Source organism: Canis lupus, chromosome X (assembly GCF_011100685.1).
Source record: "Canis lupus familiaris isolate Mischka breed German Shepherd chromosome X, alternate assembly UU_Cfam_GSD_1.0, whole genome shotgun sequence".
NCBI classification, from domain to species: Eukaryota; Metazoa; Chordata; class Mammalia; order Carnivora; family Canidae; genus Canis; species Canis lupus.
The window spans coordinates 107,371,844-107,391,699 of record NC_049260.1 but is presented as its reverse complement, the minus strand read 5'-3'; the positions used below and the strand labels follow the sequence as shown (position 1 = coordinate 107,391,699).

The following is a 19,856-nucleotide window of genomic DNA, read 5'->3' as shown; positions in this document are numbered from 1 at the left end:
GCTCAAGCTCAAGGCCTCGTTGTGACTCATGAGGTCTGTTGCAATTGGTAGTAAGGCTGTCCAGCTGCCAGGCTGTCCTCTGCAGTTAGCTGTCTAAAGCATAGAACTCACTGGGTCGTTCCCCCGGCAAAAGACTCTCAGAGTGGCTTACAACCCAGAGGGTCAGGTCTAAAGCCCTTTGGGTGGCACTGAAGGCTCTCTACAGACTAGCGAGCCCTGCCACCCCAAGCTACGTTCCACTCTCATTCCTCTCATTCTCTTCTACATACCCTATATTAGACATATATTTATACCACCTACTCCTCTTCCCAAACTCGTCCTCTCCCAAGCCTCCATGCCTTTGCCCTCTATCTGAAATCCACTGTCCCCTATGTTTTCCTTATTCCTTTGGTGAGTTCCAAATAAACCATTCTATGACCCCTGCAGGTGGAACCATTCTTTCCTCTGGGCTTCAACAGCACTTTCTATATTCCTCTATTACAATACTTAACACAGTAGAGTGTAATTATTTACCTGTCAGTCTCCCCAAATAGACTGTGAGCTCCTTGAGGGTAAAGGCCATGTCTCAATTCATCTCTGTAGCCCCAGAGTCTAGCACAGTACCTGATACACAATAGGTGCTCAAATGTTTATCGATTAAGGTCACTACTACAGATAACACAGAAAAAATAGCAGTGTAAGAAGCTGTAGCAGTAGCATCCCAGAATGCGAATACACCATAGGGAGGAAACTGATGCAAGACCTCATCTGGAAGGCAAGTGAGTCATGGTCAAGTACTTGAAAACAGATGGCCACGACCAGATTCATAATTCAAAGAAAGGCTCGTCTTGTCTTTGTTAAATGGCCAGAAGCTGTTTAATACCTTCTCAGCCACATTAAACTCTAGGCATATTTGTGCATCTAAAGTGACATCTAGTGGTCTTGGAGATAGCACATTTGTAATACTAAGATGGAATGTTACTGGAAGCCAGTTCAGTGTAATAAACATTTATAGAGCATTTATTATCTGCCAGGCACTGTGCTAGGCACAGGGCATAGACACAAATGAGACACAGCGCCTGCCCTCAAGGAGCTCACAGACTAGTTGGGGGTACAGACATAACTAGAGCACTATCCCCAAGGGCTTTGCAATCGGAGAGGGCTGGGCTCCATGTCTGGCCTCAGCTCCTTTCTAGCTAGGTGAACTTAGGTTACATAGCCTGAAGAACCCTGATTTTATCACCTGGAAAACGGGGACAATATCCACCACATAAAGTTGATAAAAGGATTAAATGAGAAAATGTATCTAAAGATTTTAGAAGTGTCTGATGCCTCAGCTCACACTCCCTGAACAGTAGCCCTTCTGGCACTGCTATGATTACAAGGCTGGCTGAGATAAGCGCTCTAACAGGCATACCCATGTAAAGCAAAGGGAGGAGGGGGTCTGACAGAACAGGGCAAAGGGAGGAAGGGGCATCTGAGCTGTGCTGTTTCCTGGGAGTGAAGGGGAAGTCCCGGCAGAGGAAACAGTATGAGCAAAGGCTCAGAGACCAAGAAGTGCCAAGTCTATGTGGGAAATGACAGGGAGCCAAGTGTGACTGTCACAAACCATGTGAGAAGATGCAGGGAGAGCTGGCTAGCTGGCTCTAGCTCACTGAGGATCCTTTGTCCGCACAACAGCTGGAGCGATCCTTTCACACTGTCAAATAGATCATGTCACTCCTTTGCTTTAAAGTCCTACAAGATTTCCGATTGGATTTTAAAATTCAAACTCCTTACCATGTCCTTCAAGGCCAGATAGCAGGGTTCCCCAAACTACGGCCCACAGGCCATGTCCAGTATGCCTCCTGTTTTGTTGGAACACAGCCACGCCAACTGATTTACGTGTTGTCTATGGCTGCTTTCATGTGAGAGTTGAGTAGCTGAGACAGATACCATATGGCCTGCAAAGCCTAGAATATTTACTATCTGGCCCTTTACAGGACACATTTGCCAACCCCTGCCCCTATAGGATCTTGCCTACCTCATCTCCTACCTACCCTGCAATCACCATATTCCAGCTATGTGGGCTTTTTTCTGTTCACTAAACAGGCAAAGTATGCTCTTGCCTCAGAGCCTTTGCACTTCTTTCCTGTACTGCTTGGACCACTCTTCTTCCTGCTCACTGTTTAACTCGCCATATCTTGTCATTCAGGTAGACTGGGCTCAAATGGAACCTCAAAGAGACCTTACCTGACCTCTGTGTATAAAATTCACTCTATCCCTGGTCACTATCACAGTATCGTGTTTGTTATCATAGCACTTAATATCACCTAAATTGTTTTCATCCATTTGTTTACTAGCTTACTGTCTTCTTCCAGTAAAATGTAGACTTCATGAGACCAGAGACCTTTCCTATTTTATTGCTACCACTGTATCCCTCCAAAGCAGGGTCTTTTAGCTTTTGCATTACTGATATTTTGGCCCAGACAATTCTTTGTTGCGGGGGTGCTATCCTGTGCCCTATAGGATGTCTAGAGGCATCCTTGGCCTCTGCTAACTAGATGCTGGGAGCAGCCTCCACTCTTTGATTGTGACAATCAAAAATGTCTCCAGACATTGCCAAATTGCACTCCTCCACTGAGAACCACTAAGAGCCTAAAACAGTGCCTGGCACATGGCTGGTGATCATTTGGCATTAATCAAACAAATAAATAAAAGGCACGTTGGAAGTGCTGTGCTTAAGAGCTTTACAAACATTAGCTCACTGAATCCTCACAACAACCCTGGAGGAGGCAGGTACTATCACACAGGTTACAAATGAGGAACATGAGGCATAAAAAGAGTCAAGAACTTGCCCAAGAACACAGAATTGGAGAATGAAGGAGCAAGAACTCAAAGTCAAACTTCAGTCTGTATGAATTTTAAACTTTAAGGACTTCTCAGCATCATCAAAATTGTCCTAGACAAATCTGGAGTGGGGAGGAGGAGAGAAAAGAAACTTAAAATCCAGCCTCTGCTCACAGAGGCCAAAAAACCCCCCAAAACAACCACAACAAGAACTAACCTAAGGCAATGCGTATAATTGTCAAGCTATGCTCCAGGACAGGCAAGATGGGGCCAAAGGGCTTGCAAGTGTGCTGAGGTAGATTCAATTCTAGGTGGGGTTTTTAGTTTAGTTGGGGGGGATAGGCATGGGTATTTTGTGTGGAGGGCTGCCAAGAAAGAGAATGGAGTCCATGGAAACACTGAGACTCTACTGAAGACCATTATTTTTCATCCAATATCTTATATTTAATTTGTTCTCAGTAGAATAAGAATCTTCATTTACAAGCTCTTAAGGGAAGAAAGGAGTTTAATCCTTCCAAAAGTTAACACCCTCCTTTCTTGAGGCAGCATAGTCTATGAGAAATGAGGTGAGACTGGAGGCTGCTCTGTCTGCTACTTAATTCTCTGTATGACCTTGAACAACTTAGAAACTTTTAAAGCCACTATTTCCTCATTTGTAAAATGGAGCTATTGTGATTAGATAAATATGTGACATGCACTTAGCACAATGCCCAGCATATAGTAGGTGCTCAACAAATGCCAGGTCCTCCCTGAAGTAATGATCAGAATTATAAGAACATTATTTTTGATTATACACAATAATAGCACAGAAATGTTAAGAAAGGAGTTTGAACAGTAAAAAGAAATAAAGACAATAACAACATACAAAGTGTGATTTAGGGCCAGCTGGTCTTTAGAATGTTTAAAAGAAAGTTATAATACAATGAAAAAATGGAGAACAAATTCTATAAAATGTGAAATACTGTTTTCTGTAATGAACTCTACACATTCTATAGGCTCAGGAGAAGGTCTATGAAGTTTCAGCCAAACACAGAACTAAAATCTACAAAAGCTTTAGCAACACAGGCTGCTGTATCCATGGAAACAATACAGAACTCTTGAGAGGCCGGAGCTTTCCAATTGAATACATTAACTAGTATGCATTTAACACTAAGTCCTCCAAATCTTGGGTTTGGATAATCAGGTTAGAAACAATGCTGATCATAAAGTTGAAAAAGAAGGATAATGTTTAGTACTGATTAGGGTTGGGATAAACTGGACTTTTTCATATGCTGTAGATGAGAAAAAACATTTTTGATCTGATTGGGTGATATGGATCAAAAGCCTTAATATATGCATTATCCTTTGACCAAGCAATGCCACTCCTAGGAATGGATCCTAAGGAAATAATCAAACAAGTGCACAATAGTGTGTGCTTTTATGAATGTTCACACTGTTAATGGTAACATTAATAGCAAAATTCTCAAATGGTAATGGTAACAGAAAAATCCTAGAAACAATGTAAAAATACAAAGATAGGGATTTGGTTAAATAAATTATGTATGCAGCCATGAATTTCTAATGCAAATATATTTCCTAGCATACATGTCCATGCTATATTACATTTAAAAATTGCTTTACAAGAATACCTGCGGTGCTGTCCCTTTTTGTTAAAAATACATATAACACATAGCAAGAGATCTGGAAGGGCAACCCTCAAAGTGTAAACAATGGTTTTTAACTTTCTTTTGCACATTTCCCATTTTCTTTGTACTACAGGTTACATAATTTTTAAAAAGAAAAAATAAAACATTATACATTTGCCAAAGCTTAAACTTTTCTCATAATTGAAAGAAAAAAAACCCCTAAATTAGAGTTTAATATTAAAATGAGGTCCCCAGACATGACCTACCTTATATGCAAGCACGACAGCATGGCAGTGGTGCCACCACCAAATACCCACACAGTAAAAAACACAATCAGAAGTGTGGTGCTGAACATCATTTGCCGTGCGTAAGTGGCAGTATCTCGAATGGCCAAAGCAAATGCCATTGCGCCACGGAGGCCTGCAAGGGCATGAAAGAGGCATTTCTTCAATAACTCATTACCAATGCAAGCTTTGGAAATTCAGAAAAATAAGGCACAGTCTTAAGAACTTAGAAGCATCTGAACAAATATGGAATCTATATTAACATACAAAAGTATGTATAGGTACAGAGAATTAGAGGATCCTGACATGTGCTGGCCTTTAGAAATATTTTAAAATTTATTTTTATATTTACATCCAGTAAAATCCACTTTTTTCACATTCAGTCCCGTGAGTTTTAACAATGCACAGGTGCATGTCCATTAGCACAACCAAAGCACAGAGCAGTGTCACCACCCCTAACTTCCCCCTCACCAAATCCTTGGTGCTATATCTTTTTAGCCCAACCTCTCTGTCACCCTGCCAAAGCCCAGGTAGCCATTGAGCTGTTCTCCACCACTGTGCTTTTATCTTTTTGAGGATATAATCCTTGGAGACTGGCTTCATTCACTCAGGGTGATGCCTCTGAGGTGCATCCATGTTGTTGTACATATCACTAGTTTGACATTTTAGTGCTAAGGAACACCCCATGGCCTCATAGATGTCCTATGATTTGCCTATTCATTCACCCACTGGGCTGTTTCCAGGTTTTGGCAATTATGACTATAACTGCCATAAAAACTCACATATAGATTTTTGTGTGAAAATGCAGGAATCTTTATCTTCTCCACTACATGTGACATATTTCTGAATCAGGAATTTGAAACCAGAAAAAAATTCTCACATAACGGAACAGGACACTATAAAAAGAATTTTCCATTGGAGGTTGCAACTTCAAGGTTTAAGGGAGTCTTATATTATTAGCATATCATTTCTGTTTAAAATCAAGCTAGCATATGTGTTGTGAGTGGTTTCTTGGAGTGGGCCAAGAGAGGGAAAATTACAACTTACCAGCAAACATCATCATGTGCTGAAAATTTGATCCAATCTTACTTCTTCTACCCAAATTAAGTAAGAGGGACAAGGGGTAAATATTAGCAGCTCTTCCCAAGAAAATAGCAATCTGAAATTAAAATGTTAAGGCCGATTTCTTTTTACTATTAATATTATCTAGGCTACACATTCAAGATGGTGAGAGACTATCTTCAGGAGCTTAGTCTCTGGGGTACCTGGGTAACTCAGTCAGTTAAGCATCTCTTGATTTTTGGCTCAGGGCATCTCAAGGTCATGAGATTGAGCCCTGTGCTTGTCCTTCCCCCCACCACCATGCATGCGCACTCTCTCTCAAATAAATAAATAAAATCTTAAAAAAAAAGAAATTCAGTCTCTAACAGTCTTTTGCTTCTGGTAGCAGTGCTATCTGATGGAACTTTCTGTGATGACAACAATGTTCTATATCTGCACTAACATGGTGAGTGCCTGAAATGTGGCTAGAGTAGCAAGGAAATAAACTTTCAATTTTATTTCATTTAAATTAACTTAAATTTAAATAATTACACACAGTTAATTACTACCAAATTGGACAGTGCAGCTCTAACATATGCGAAATGCATTAGATGAATAGAAACACATTTAAAAGCTGATCTTCTTTGGTATAATGGTAAGATTATTAATATCATAGGTTAAGCCATCTTAATTTAAGTCTGTGTTGGTGGGAGGGAAAGTTATACAGACTAAACTTGCCCTTGCTTCCTCAGAACAAAGAAAAGGGCAGCTCTAATCTCTCCTACAACTGAAATTCCTACTTGCCCAGATGTGTTCCTCCAAGTCTATACTTCCACCCTGCTTCAAATGGAAGTCTTAATGGAAATTCAGATTGGCTTTAACTAGAAACCAGTCCTCGTGTCTTTTTGCCCAGCTTGCTGTGTGTAGAGATTCCTGCTTTACAATTACAATGTTTATTTTGTTATAATACAGTCTCCGTCCCATTTTCTTTTTTTTAAATTTTTATTTATTTATGATAGTAACACAGAGAGAGAAAGAGAGAGAGGCAGAGACATAGGCAGAGGGAGAAGCAGGCTCCATGCATCGGGAGCCCGACGTGGGATTCGATCCCGGGTCTCCAGGATCGTGCCCTGGGCCAAAGGCAGGCGCCAAACCGCTGCGCCACCCAGGGATCCCTCTGTCCCATTTTCTAAAAGGGATATAAAGGAACATTTAAGATGAAAAAAAAACCAAGGTTGGGGAAAGTGGGGGAGGAGAAAAAACAAACTAGTTGGAGTAAACAGTGTTGACCTAAGTAACACTGGAGGTGGACAGAGGCTGTAAGATTACCAGCACAAGGAACTGCACATAAGCATCATGTGCTTGTTAGTCAAGTTGTTTGCTATGGGAGTACTGGTTAACAATTCTGATACTCCTATATGTGCTGGAATGGAACAATTAAGGAAATAGGATGGTGGACGGTGGAAGCCAGGTTTCTCACTACCGGAATAGGAGTTCACAGATTATCAAGAGGATGATTCTGAGAATCTGCATTAAGTATGAGCTTGATCTAAAGATAATGTGTCAATACTGGTTCATTAATTGTGGCAAGTGTATCATGCTAATGTGAGATATTAATAACAGGCAAACTTGGGTGTGGGGTATATAAGAACTTCCTGTATTATCTTCACAATTTTCCTATAAATCTAAAACTACTTTAGATTGCAAAGGTTTTAATAACAATAAATAACAATTAAATAAATAACAATTAAATAGCAATTCTCTAAAAAAATAAGAAAATAATAACAAAACACATGGGCCAATGTAGCAGTGACTGCTAGTTATATCCTCAATGTCTAGACTTCTCTTCCTCTCTAATCATAGACCCTCCTCACTTTTACCTCCAAATTTCATCTGCATACACAGTCACCTAAAGAATAGAATGCCCAGCTTCTCTTGTAAGTCCATGTAACCCAATGGATGTTAAGTGGAAGTGATGTGTGCCTATTTGGGGTCATGTCCTTAAAAGGAAATGGCAGACACAGGGGTGAGCCATGCTGGTCCCTAAGAATAACGGCAACTCCCTAAAGATGGGTGCAAAAAGGCTGCTTGGGTCCCTGATGACCCTGTGGAGCATAGCTGCCACAACAGTTCAGACTCTGACATGAGAAAGAAAGAAACTTCTGTCTTGTTTAAACCTTGGTTAGGGCAGCCCAGGTGGCTCAGCGGTTTAGCTCCACCTTCAGCCCAGGGCGTGATCCTGGAGTCCCAGGATCGAGTCCCACATGGGGCTCCCTGCATGGGGCCTGCCTCTCCTCCTGCTTGTGTCTCTGCCTCCCTCTCTCTCTCTCTCGAATAAATAAATAAAAATCTTTTTTAAAAAGTGAAAAAAATTAAAAAAATAAACAAACCTTGGTTAATTTGGGTCACTGGCACATAAAGTCAAACCTATATCTAACTAATACAGCCAGCAAGAGGACAACTCTCTCCTGGTAAAAGTCAATTTTCATGGTAGGCTTTTTCACTGAGGAACCTGAGTCCTCACAGACTCAGAAACCTATAGAGAATATTTAGCCTCATTTCTGGATAAGTATAGTAGATCGAGCCAGTTGACTGCTCAAAAGTTTCTCAAAGACTAGCAGGATATGAAGTGACTGATCTCATGGGAGTCTTCCAGCTAGGTTTCTTCTCTTAATAGGGTTTTCCTCTTTTTTTTTTTTTTTGCCTGAAGTTCATTCCCAGAAGATTAAATACAGAATGGCATTTCAGTAATACCTTGCTTTCTAATAGAGATCCTGCTTCAAGCTTTAATTTTAAAAATATTTCTGGTAATCTCTTTGGCTTCATTCTGAAGTAGTTTTAAAAAATAGTTCTTTTGGAAACCACTAATTTAAACATCTCCCTCTCTAAACACATTCTCTGCTTTCATGTTTCACGTTTATCTATTCCCCTTGGATGGCTCCTCACCTCTACCTCCCTGGGACCTCCCATCCAAAGAACCCTCAAGTCTTCCCTCAAATAACCAGTCCTCATTTCTTCACTTCCTTTCTCAGCCACATCTTAATAACACTCTTCCCTGTACCCTACACTCATTTGTCCCTCTCTGGGTTTTCACTGTACTCACTTGACTAAACCCCAAACCTCAAAGGACCCATCTCTCTTTCCTCGTGCTTCCAGCCAAGTACTCCTCGACAAAGTTGTACAACAGGGCAGACTTGATTCTACTGTTAGTACCTATTCCTCAAACTCTAATGAGTCCTTAATGCTGCTCGGCAATCCTACTGCATTTCTTCAGTCAACTCACTCACTTGCTCGTCCGCTCTCTATGTCTATTTCCAAGCCTTCTCCTCAAAACTCCTATCATCCATGGAAGCCAGCCGTCAATATGGTTCCCAATCCCTGCTTCCTAGTATCCATACCTTCGTGTAGTCCCTGCTCACACTGTACCAGGGTCCACCAGTGTGACCAATAGAATGTGGGCGGAAGGGATGATGGTCACTTTCAAGATTAGGTTATAAACAGCACTTCAGCTTCCATCTTGGTGCTCTTTCAGCTTACTCCCTCTGGGGGAAGCTATGTTGTGAGCTGCCCCATGGAGAGGTCCCCTGAAGCAAAACTTAGGCCTCTGATTAATGACCATGTGAGTGAACTTGGGGAGGATCTTGCAAGCCTCAGTCAAGTCCTGAAAGAGTATAGCCCCAGTCCACAGCGTGACGCATTCTCACGAGAGATCGCTGTGCCAGAACCCAACTAAACTGTTCTTGGATTCCTGACCTTCAGAAACTGTGTGAGGTAATACATGTTTGTTGTTTTAAGCTGCTACATTTTAGGTGACTTTGTTATACAATAAATAACTGATAGGCCACCTACTCCTCCCTCCCTCTCAGCAGATGCTCACCACCTACTTTACAGATAAAAATAGAAGCCATCAAACAGGAACTCCATCTTACAGGTGTTTACCTGCATCTTTACATTCCCTGTCCTCTCCTGGAACAATGGTGGGGCTGTTCCTCCTCCTTCTGGAGGCCAAACCCTCCCCACATGTTGGATTTCATTTTCTCCTGCCTTCTCCTAAGGCTGGCACTACTGAGTGCTCTCTTTCATGTACCCAGCTTCCCCATTTTGGCTGGTTTTTAAAGCCAGAGCCAGAGCAAAGCAGCCTCATTTAGCCTTTCACCATCTTGCAACTACTGCCCTGTGGTACAGACTGGCAAACTCTTTCCCAGGATCTACTCTCTCTCTGTCTTCCATTCAGTGACAGAGGATAAACAGTTTTATTCTCAGGGACTGGTGGAATGAGCAAAGACTTTTTTTCTGTCATTTCAACCTGTGTTATTTGTGTAATAAACGAAAATGAAAAGAGAACAGAATAAAAAATAGAACAGGAACAAGAGTTGGAATCCTTCTTTGTTTTACTGAGGAAAATTTTATATATTTAAATGTATTCTTATCACTCATCATCCAGAAAACATGTGCGAATCTCAACTGAAAAGAAGTTTTCAAAACAGAACACGTAATAAAGGATACAAATGCTCCTACTACAAATGTTGGGTTAAAGACATGGTTCTGGAAGGTGAACAGTGTCAGTCCCATGTAGGAGAAGATGAAATTCTCTGCCAAGAAATTGAGAAGCTCAAACAACTGAAACGAAATTTTAAAAGGTTAGTCCAGTAAATACATTAAGTTACGTAATCTGAAAACACAAACATCATGAAGATAAAGACGAAGACACCTCACATACATAAAGCTCATGTATATCCCTAAAATATGTGCTTCGGGAGGAAGCAAATACAGAGATGACATTTTCTAGTCCCTCAGAAAAAGCCAGAAATGTTCCCACACATCCCCCATCAGCTTCCTTTGTCAATCCCCATGTTCAGTCACCCTCCTCCTCCCCCTCCCCCCTCCTCCTCCTCCTCCAAACCCTGTCAAGTTTTCTTTGGGGATGTTTCTTGCCCCTGTCACTGCCTTAGTCTATAGCTTTCATTACACCCCACCCATAATAATGCAAAGGGTCCTGAACCGTATTCCTGTTGCCCCTGTTCTGTACCCTCACCCAGTGAGTCTCTCTTGACATGGCAGTTTGAAGACGCCACCCTCTTTTAGACTGGAAGATCCAGTTCAAATTCTTTTCTCTTGGCATCAAATGTTTCATGACAACTTTCATATCACCACCTTGTTGCTGATTTCACTTTTTACATGGGTCTCAGCCCTGGTTCAGGGAGTATGGGTTTACGCATGATAGCCCTGTGCTCTGTACCCCTGCTGCTGTCTGCCCACCCCTGCCCATTCATGCCACAGCTTGTCAAGTGTTCCTGACAGAGCAGGGATCTGAGCCTGGTGACTTGCCAAATGAATTCCAGGCCCTCTGTAATCCAGCGTCCCTCTGTCCATCCGAGTTATCTACCACTGCTCTTGAACACAAGCCCTCTGCCCCACTAAAACAGGGTGGTGGTTAAGTAACAACATGGGCCCAGGAGTCAAAATGCCTTGGCTTGAATCTTGCTTTTCCCACTTGCTGGCTGTGTGGCTTTGGGCAAGATAACCTTTCTAAACTGGGCTTGCCTCATTCTTGAAAAATGGGAATTAAAAATGGAAATAAGTAAGCATGTACTTAATTTAAATGACTTAATATACTATTATCATTAGTTACTTATTTGTTTAATGATAATGGCTTAACTTTATCCATTTTTTTACTATGTGTCTGATACTATGCTAAGGACTTTACAAGCATTATTTCATTTTAATCTCACAACTCTATGAGGTAGGTACTATTGTTACCCTCATTTTAAAGATGACAAAACTGAAGTACAGAGAAGTTATGGAACTTGCCCCTAGTCACACAGCCAGCAAGTAGTGGAACCAGGATTTGGAACAACACAGACTCTCTGCTTTAATCCATAAAATCAAGAGCTGGCAAATTTTTTCTATGAAGGACCAGAGAGAGAGAGAGAGAGTAAACATTTTGAGGCTGTATGGGCCACATAGGGCCCATCACAATCATTCAATTCTACCAATGTAGCACAAAAGCAGCCACAGACTACATGTTAAAAAATAGGGGTGGCAGTGTGCCAGTAAAACTACTAACGGACACTGAAATTTGTATGTCATATAATTTTCGTGTGTCACAAAATCTTTTGTTTCCAACCATTTAGAAATGTAAAAATCATCCTCAGCTCACAGACTTTACAGGGAGGTTTGGCCATCATTTGCCCACCCCTGCACCAGACTTTGCGGCCTTCCTTTCGCTAACATTAGCCACCTTTTTGTTTCTGTCTTTGCCAGTATTGTTTCCTTTCTGATTTTTTTCTTACGCTTTTTCTGTTTTTCTGAATCCTTCCTGTCTTTCTAGGTTAACCATTTCTTCTATGATAGTTTTCTAGCCTCCTCAAGCCTCAGACCATTTCCCTTGTGACTTCTTGTATGACATATCATGTGAAACACACAATATAGAAGTTCTATTAATCTGGGTTTTTAAAAAGATTTTATTTATTTATTCATGAGTGACAGAGAGAGAGAGGCAGAGACACAGGCAGAGGGAGAAGCAGGCTCCATGCAGGGAGCCTGATGCGGGACTCAATCCTGGGATTCCAGGATCATGCCCTGGGCCAAAGGCAGGCACTAAACTGCTGAGCCACCCAGGGATCCCCTGGGTTTTTTTTTTTTTTAATGTTATACAGCTTCGTATTACCAACAAGACTGGAAACTCCTACCTTGTTTTCCTCAAATTCTCCACTCCATTGCCTAGAAAAATACTGAACACCCCAGCTGATTTTCCTCCCTACGCTTACTGCAGTGAATTAATTCATAAAAGAGATCTGTAGCCCAGTGTATATGCTTGGTGGAAGAAAAATCTAATCTCTTTTGAGAAGTTAGGAAAAAAACACAGGCCATATACTAAATTTGTAGCTCCAGAATAAAGAAAAAAAGAATAAGGACATTTGCTCCTGCTTTATCAGGAGCCCTTTCCAGGGTACCTGGGTGGCTCAGTGGTTAATTGGCTCAGGTCATGATCTCCGGGGTACTGGGATTGAGTCCTGCATCAGGCTCCCCATGCGGAGCCTGCTTCTCCCTCTGCCTGTGTCTCTGCCTCTCATGAATAAATAAATAAATACTTTTAAAAAGGAGCCCTTTCCAGGCTAATCTCACTGTGTAGTCATCTGGCAAAACTGAAAGCATCTAATTATAATCAAGTATGCATTTGTTTCTATTGTAGACATTACATATTGTTCATTCATGGTCCCAAATGCCTCATAAGACTAGGAAATGCTAGGACACCTGGATGGCTCAGTGGTTGAGCATCTGCCTTCAGCTCAGGGCGTGATCCTGGGGTCCAGGGACTAAGTCCCTGCATCAGGGTCCCTGCATGGAGCCTGCTTCTCCCTTTGCCTATATCTCTGCCTCTCTCGGTGTCTCTAATGAATAAATAAATAAAATCTTAAACAAAGACTAGGAAATGCTATGCCTATTTCCTTTATGGTTCTCTCCAGGTACTCTGCACACCTGATCATTCAGTACCATATGAAACCTAACCACTGGTGTAGCTGACATTCCTGGAAACAGAGCAGCTGCAAAGGGCCTGAAAGAGGTCGATCTTCTCTGTATCAGCTGGCAGTAGATCCAGTCAGATCAGAAATTATTCTTGTTTCTATCATTGAGCAGTACTGCTAGTCAGACCTGAGTGAACTTCCAAAACATTCCTCTTAAAAGCAATTTGATTAGGGAAACAAGGAAAGGAAGCCAATTGATTCCTGGAGCCACAGTAATAATGCCCCCTAGGTATTCTGCTGAACTATCTCTACCTTAAAGCTGCTACTCTTCAACCCACCAATCCCATCTATCTCTGGAGTCAAAGGAAGAGGAGCTGAAAGGAGTAGACATTGTTTGGAACCAACTAATGATTTTTCAGTTAAAAAACCTTTGGTTTTGCTGTAAGGAGGAAAAGTTTATTCACAAACTATAAAGTTTCTCTTACCTGTTTAGTTCTATGCTGGGATTCTGTGGACAAATTATTGTATGTATAATGGGCCTGTGTGATACCGCAAAACAACACTGCAACCACACCTATAAAGACAACAAGTTCCAAGTTCAAATCAAAGGAGACTTCTTGACTTTCATATTGAGGCTTTTTTTTGGTATATTTTTTATTGGAGTTCAATTTGCCAACATATAGCATAACACCCAGTGCTCATCCCGTCAAGTGCTCCCCTCAGTGCTTGTCACCCAGTCACCCCATCCCCCTGCCCACCTTCCCTTTCCATTTCCCCTTGTTCGTTTCCCAGTTAGGTGTCTCTCATGTTCTGTCACCCTCACTGATATTTCCCACTCATTTTCTCTCCTTTCCCCTTTATTCCCTTTCACTATTTTTTATATTCCCCAAATGGATGAGACCATACAGTGTTTGTCCTTCTCCGATTCATATTGAGGCTTTTATTTTACAGAAGATCATGTGCTTAGCACTGAAATTTCCAGTTGTGACTTACTTTGTTAAGAGGAATCACTTCTATTAAAAATATTTTTATATTCTAAAGGGACAGCATAAATCCCAACCCTAGTAAGTATGTTCAGATGCTAGAGGATGTGCCCATGTGTAGAAAAAATGACTGGCAAAGTCATTACCCATGAAGGCTTATAGTCAAAAAGAGAAAGGAACCTACCTGTGAAACCCCATGCTTCAGCCAAGAGGAAGGTACTCCAGGACATCAAGAAGAACAAGCCTGTCTCCAACAGCTGGAACTCCCGTAATTTGGTGAACTTTGTCACGTAAGACTGTCAAGGTCCGTAATGAGACCTCGTAAAACAGAAGTAAGACTACAAAAAATAATAGTTGAGGCAAGGCAACCATGAAAGGCCAAGAAGGGTTCTCCAATCTAACACAGGTCACAGAATAAGGAGGTGCTGACGTGAAGGACCTCTTAAAATGAGCATTGGACTGAGGAGACAGCAGTCTTTGCTTCTATGAGGGAGTCACAGTTTTGTCAATCCAATTGTTTTATGGGCATCGCACGCCTTGCCAGAAACCAGATTATAAAGGACAGAGACATGAGCAACAGATCAGATATACAACAGGCCATGTCTATTAACCTGCAATCCAAAGCAAGACAGCTTCCATAATTACAGCAATTTACACTTACTAAGAATATGGCATTTCCATGAGATTTCATGTTTATTTAATCCCCTAGCACCTCCGTGATGTAGAGTATTCCGTGATGAAGAAAGCATGGCATGTCGCTCACTTACCCTAATCTAAAAAGTATTTGTTAGTCAACCAGAGGAGGGCCCGTGTAGACCTGTGACAAATCTCAGATGAACTCTCTCCCTATCCTCAAGGAGATTATAATGGGACAGCAGTACGATTTGTCCTGGTTTATCTTTCAGAACTTTTTTTACTGTCTATCTGTGCCTCAGTTCACCTGTAAAAAGCCAAAAGACAAGTCTCTTCCAGCACAAAGCTGAATTAGAGCAAACTTACAAATCCTTGAAAAAGGTATTTGTTTTTTAAATTTTCTTTAAAGATCTTAATTTTTAGTAATCTCTACACCCAATGTGGGGCTCAAACTCACAACCCTGCGGTTAAGAGTCACTTGCTCTATTAACTGAATCCGTCAGGTGCCCCCAAAAGTATTTGTTTTATATGAAAATCTCTTAAAAGTTTTAGAGCTAGAAGCGCTTTAGAGATCATCTAGTCCCACTCATATTCCTGCTGTCCCCGTCTGCCACCTTCCTAGACTGAGGGCCCACAGGTCAAGCGTTGGTTCTTCTATACCAGAAGCTCCAATAAGGCAGAGGCCATGTCTGTCTTGTCCATCTTTGATGCCCAGAGCATAGCATCTGGCATGCAGGAGGCAAGCATTTCAGGAAGCATTTTCTGAATGAGCACAAGAATGACTTTTCTAATAGCAAACTAGTAGCAGTGCCAAGGACTCGAGAACCGAAGGTTAAAACTTGTAAGAGCTGAGATGAATTCCCATCTGTCCAAACCCAGGAAGCCTATTTTGTTCAACTGACATCATTGTTGTACAATTCCTATTTGTCCTATTCAACAAAGAGCAAATGAACAGCAGTGCAGAATATCTAGGGGCTCACTGAAATGTATTTACCTTTATGTCAATTTAGTCTATAACCTTAAAATTCACTCCCAGAGGGTCACTGTGTCTAATTAGACTTTTTTAGTGAAAGTTGGAGAGCATGGAGCCTAATGCAAAACAATGAAATTCCTTTATTTATTTATTGGTAAGGGTGATTACCTAATGTTTTCAAACCAAGTCTTTGGTCATAAGGTTAAGAATTATAGGGATACCTGGGCGGCTCAGAGGTTGAGCGTCTGCCTTTGGCTCAGGGCGTGATCCTGGAGTCCTGGGATCAAGTCCCACATCGGGCTCCCTGCATGGAGCCTGCTTCTCCTTCTGCCTGTGTCTCTGCCTCTCTGCCTCTCTCTCTCTGTCTCTCTCATGAATAAATAAATAAATTCATTAAAAAAAGGTTAAGAACTATAACACAATGGAGGTGCCTGGGTAGCTCAGTCGGTTAAGCATATGACTCTTGGTTTCTTTTTTTTTAAGATTTGTTTATTTATTCATGAGACACACACAGAGAGAGAGAGAGAAAGAGAGAGAGGGGCAGAGACACAGGCAGAGGGATAAACAGGCTCCATGCAGGGAGTCCAAATGTGGGACTTGATCCTGGGTCTCCAGCATCATGCCCTGGGCTGAAGGCGGTGCTAAACCGCTGGGCAAACGGCGCTGCCCTGACTTGTGGTTTCAGCTCAGGTCATGATCTCACGGATCATGGAATGGAGCCCCACATCAGGCTCTGTACTCAGTGGGGAGTCTGCTTGTGAAGACTTTTGTCCTCTGGCACCATCCCCTCCACTCTCACTCTGTTTTTCTCTCTCTTTAAAATAAATAAATGAATCTTAAAAAAGAAATAATTTTAACACAATGGAAATTATGGAACTAGGAGAGACCATGGAATACAGTATTCAACCACTTTTTAGGTTAACAAGGAAAGATTAATAAAAGGATATTAAAGCTGTCACCACACCAGTAGCGGCACCCATTGCAAAAGATCCACTGAAGATGCCAAGGAAAATCCCGATAGACTTGAACATGGCTGTGACATCGAAGGTGTGGCTGTTGTCTCCAGCTGGCTGGTATGCCACTATTGAGCTACAAAAGAGAGATTATTTTACTTCTAGAAGCAATTTTTACTTTAAAAGTTATCTTCAAAAATAATAAATAAATACCTTCTCTAATGTAGTATCAAAAACAATAAATACCTTCTCTAATGTAGCTTAAAAGATAAAATCAGGGTGGGGGGAGAGGTCAGGGGGAGGGGAAAGAGGACAAAAACTTTTGATCTGAATTGCCAAAATAAGGACAGAAGGTTACCAAAACACCCTGTGGTGGATCTAGCTAGCAAGAAAATCCCTCTTTTACTTAAATGATAGTTTCAAGAGAGAGAATGTTTTAAGGTCCTCTATATGAAGTTGTATAGGAGTATCTTTCTCCAGCATAAAGATACTGTGCAGAATTATTCTTTTATGACTCTGTTCAGGACTTACTAGCACTGAGTGCCTACAAGCCCCAACATACTAATGTGAATGAACTAATGAAAAATTCTACTTGTTTTCAGCAGAGGCATAAGAATATAAAGAATACTGTTCAATACTCAACCTGGTCACATTTTGTTTTTCCTATGGGAAAAAAAGATGACTGAAGTACCCTTTCAACTTTTAGAATACCAGAATGGGCCCAATGCCTAACATCTATTCACTCATTGAAATGGACTTTTATAGGGAAAAGGGCTTGAAAGTCCATCCAAGGAATTAGAATCCACTTAGCTTACCCAGCTGGACCTCTACCTCAAACTTTGGAAAGAAAGTCACTCTGTGAGAGGCCAAGAAACGCAATTACAGAAGACACTCTCCATCTTGAACTTACAAGTCCAAACCTGGTCTAGAAATACTTCTTTTTGAAACGGTCACCCTGGGAAATAGAAATGGCTGAGAAAATCACTGTTGCCAGCAGGTGTCTGGCGAGAGTGCCTACCATTACTAAATCAGTTCTCATTGCAGCTAATTGACATATTAGTGTTTTAATAAAAAATCTGGCTGGACTCAAAGACATCATACAAGTCATGTCAAAGAAAAGAAGGAGAAAAAACACATTCCTAGGAATATAATTAATTCTCCCTGTGGTTACCATGATGTATTTTAAAGTTCAAGGCTGAAAAGTAGGCTTGCTATACAAGGCTGAAAAGTGGGCTTGGTGGAAAATGTCCACCAAGTCTTTTTCATACCTTCACAATTAAAAAAATATTTTAATAAATATGAAATGGCCTCTAATGTCATGCTATCTCATCTATACATAAAGGGTCCCACCACCATAAATGATATCTGACCACATTAAAACAGGAAAATAAAGCAGCTGCTGGGAGAACAGAAAGAATCTTGCTGCTACAACCTTCGTTTCTCTCTGCTGACAATTTTCAAAATGCTGGCTTGGGAGTGCCTGGGTGGCTCAGTCCATTGGGCATTGGACTCTTGATTTCAGCTCAAGTCATGATCTCTGGGTTGTGAGATCGAGCCTCATGTTGGGCTCTGTGTTGTGTGGAGAGTCTACTTGGGATTCTTGCTCTCCCTCTGTCCCTCTTCTCCTCCCCGGCCCCCTCTCTCTCACTCAAAAAAAAATGCTGCCTGGAACAAAATGTCTATGCCATGCCTCCTGAGACTGTTTTCCCTGAATTAATTCATATAAATTCAAGATTCACAGCAATCATTATTTTATTTTTTAATCATGAAAACGTACAAGAGCACATGAAAGCATGGTGGGCTGAGAACAGGTGAGAGGCTTGTTTTCATCTTCTTTTTCTTTTTTTAAGATTTCATTTATTTATTTGAGAGACAGTGAGAGAGCAGGAGGAGAGAGGGGGAGAAGGAGAAGTAGATTCCTCACTGAGCAAGGAAGCCCAATGCAGGGCTCGATCCCAGGACCCGGAGAGCATGACCTGAGCTGAAGGCAGACACTGAACCAACTGAGCCACCCAGGTGCCCCTTGTTTCCTTCTTTGCCAAACACTGGCCTCTGGATTGAAATTTTAACTCATTTTTCCCAAAACTTCAATATTTTATCTTCAGGCAGCAACATTTTATAAATACTTTTTTTTTAAATCATAAAGGTAATACAATGTGTACAACTCAGAGGGAAAAATCACCCCATCCTTCTACTGCCCTAACAGGGCTGTCTTATTTGCCTTCTGTATTTCTTTCCCCTCTTCTTGTTACATGTATGTTATTTCATGTTTAGTTATGACTGTAGGGAACATATAGTTTTGAATTCTGCTTCTTCATCTGATAATTGAAAATAAATTACTAGTCTCTCTATGGTTTTTAAGACTTCAAAAGTGGTCCAAATGGATGTAAGCATTTGTTTAACCATTTCCCACTGTTAGACATGTAAAAGGTGCTTCTAATTATTTTTGCTACTAAAAATAAAAATGTGGAAGAGCATATTTGCACTTTTTTACAAATATTGGACTGTTTCCCTATGCTACATTGCTAGAAGCTGGGTATTATCATACGTATAGCTCTTTTTACATGTAGTGCAACTGGTTTCAAGTAGATGTTTATTACATTTTTAGAGGGAAATAGGACTGTACTTTTCAATTTTTTTTACTGATAATATGCATTAGCCTAGAAATTCTACTTCTAAAAAGCATCCTACAGAAAAGCTCACAAGGGTTCACAGAGACTTACACATAAATATGTTCACTGCAGTGCCAATCACAATAATACATTATTAGAAAACACCAAACGTTAATCAGTAAGGGATATGAGAGGTAAACTTGTGCTGTATCCATACAATGGAATAATAGAAGTATTAACACAGTAAAATGTCCAAGTGAGAAAAGCAAATTACAGAAGAGTATGTTTAGTACTATGCCTTTTTTTGCTTAAAAATTATTACTATAGGGGTGGGGGATATAGGATAAGTGTGTGATGAGCATTAAGGAGGGCACTTGATGGAATGAGCACTGGGTGTTATATGCAACTGATGAATCACTCAACTCTACTTCTGAAACTAATAATACACTCTAAATTTAAATAAAATTAAAAATAA

At 40.9% G+C, this 19,856-nt stretch overlaps 1 protein-coding gene across 3 annotated transcripts in view; it reads right to left on the bottom strand.

The window, feature by feature from the left end:
• Positions 1 to 19,856, bottom strand: part of SLC9A6 (solute carrier family 9 member A6) — a 56,837-nt gene that overhangs the window by 20,499 nt on the left and 16,482 nt on the right. For 2 of the 3 annotated variants that reach the window (XM_038588403.1, XM_038588401.1), the window contains 7 exons: positions 16,764 to 16,905; positions 14,395 to 14,500; positions 13,713 to 13,801; positions 10,265 to 10,378; positions 5,765 to 5,876; positions 4,700 to 4,853; positions 514 to 603 (listed from right to left, as the gene is read on the bottom strand). In XM_038588403.1, coding sequence (XP_038444331.1) covers positions 514 to 603; positions 4,700 to 4,853; positions 5,765 to 5,876; positions 10,265 to 10,378; positions 13,713 to 13,801; positions 14,395 to 14,500; positions 16,764 to 16,905 — 807 coding nt within the window. The remainder of the gene's footprint in view (positions 1 to 513; positions 604 to 4,699; positions 4,854 to 5,764; positions 5,877 to 10,264; positions 10,379 to 13,712; positions 13,802 to 14,394; positions 14,501 to 16,763; positions 16,906 to 19,856) is intronic. The other variant, XM_038588402.1, reaches the window with a different exon arrangement.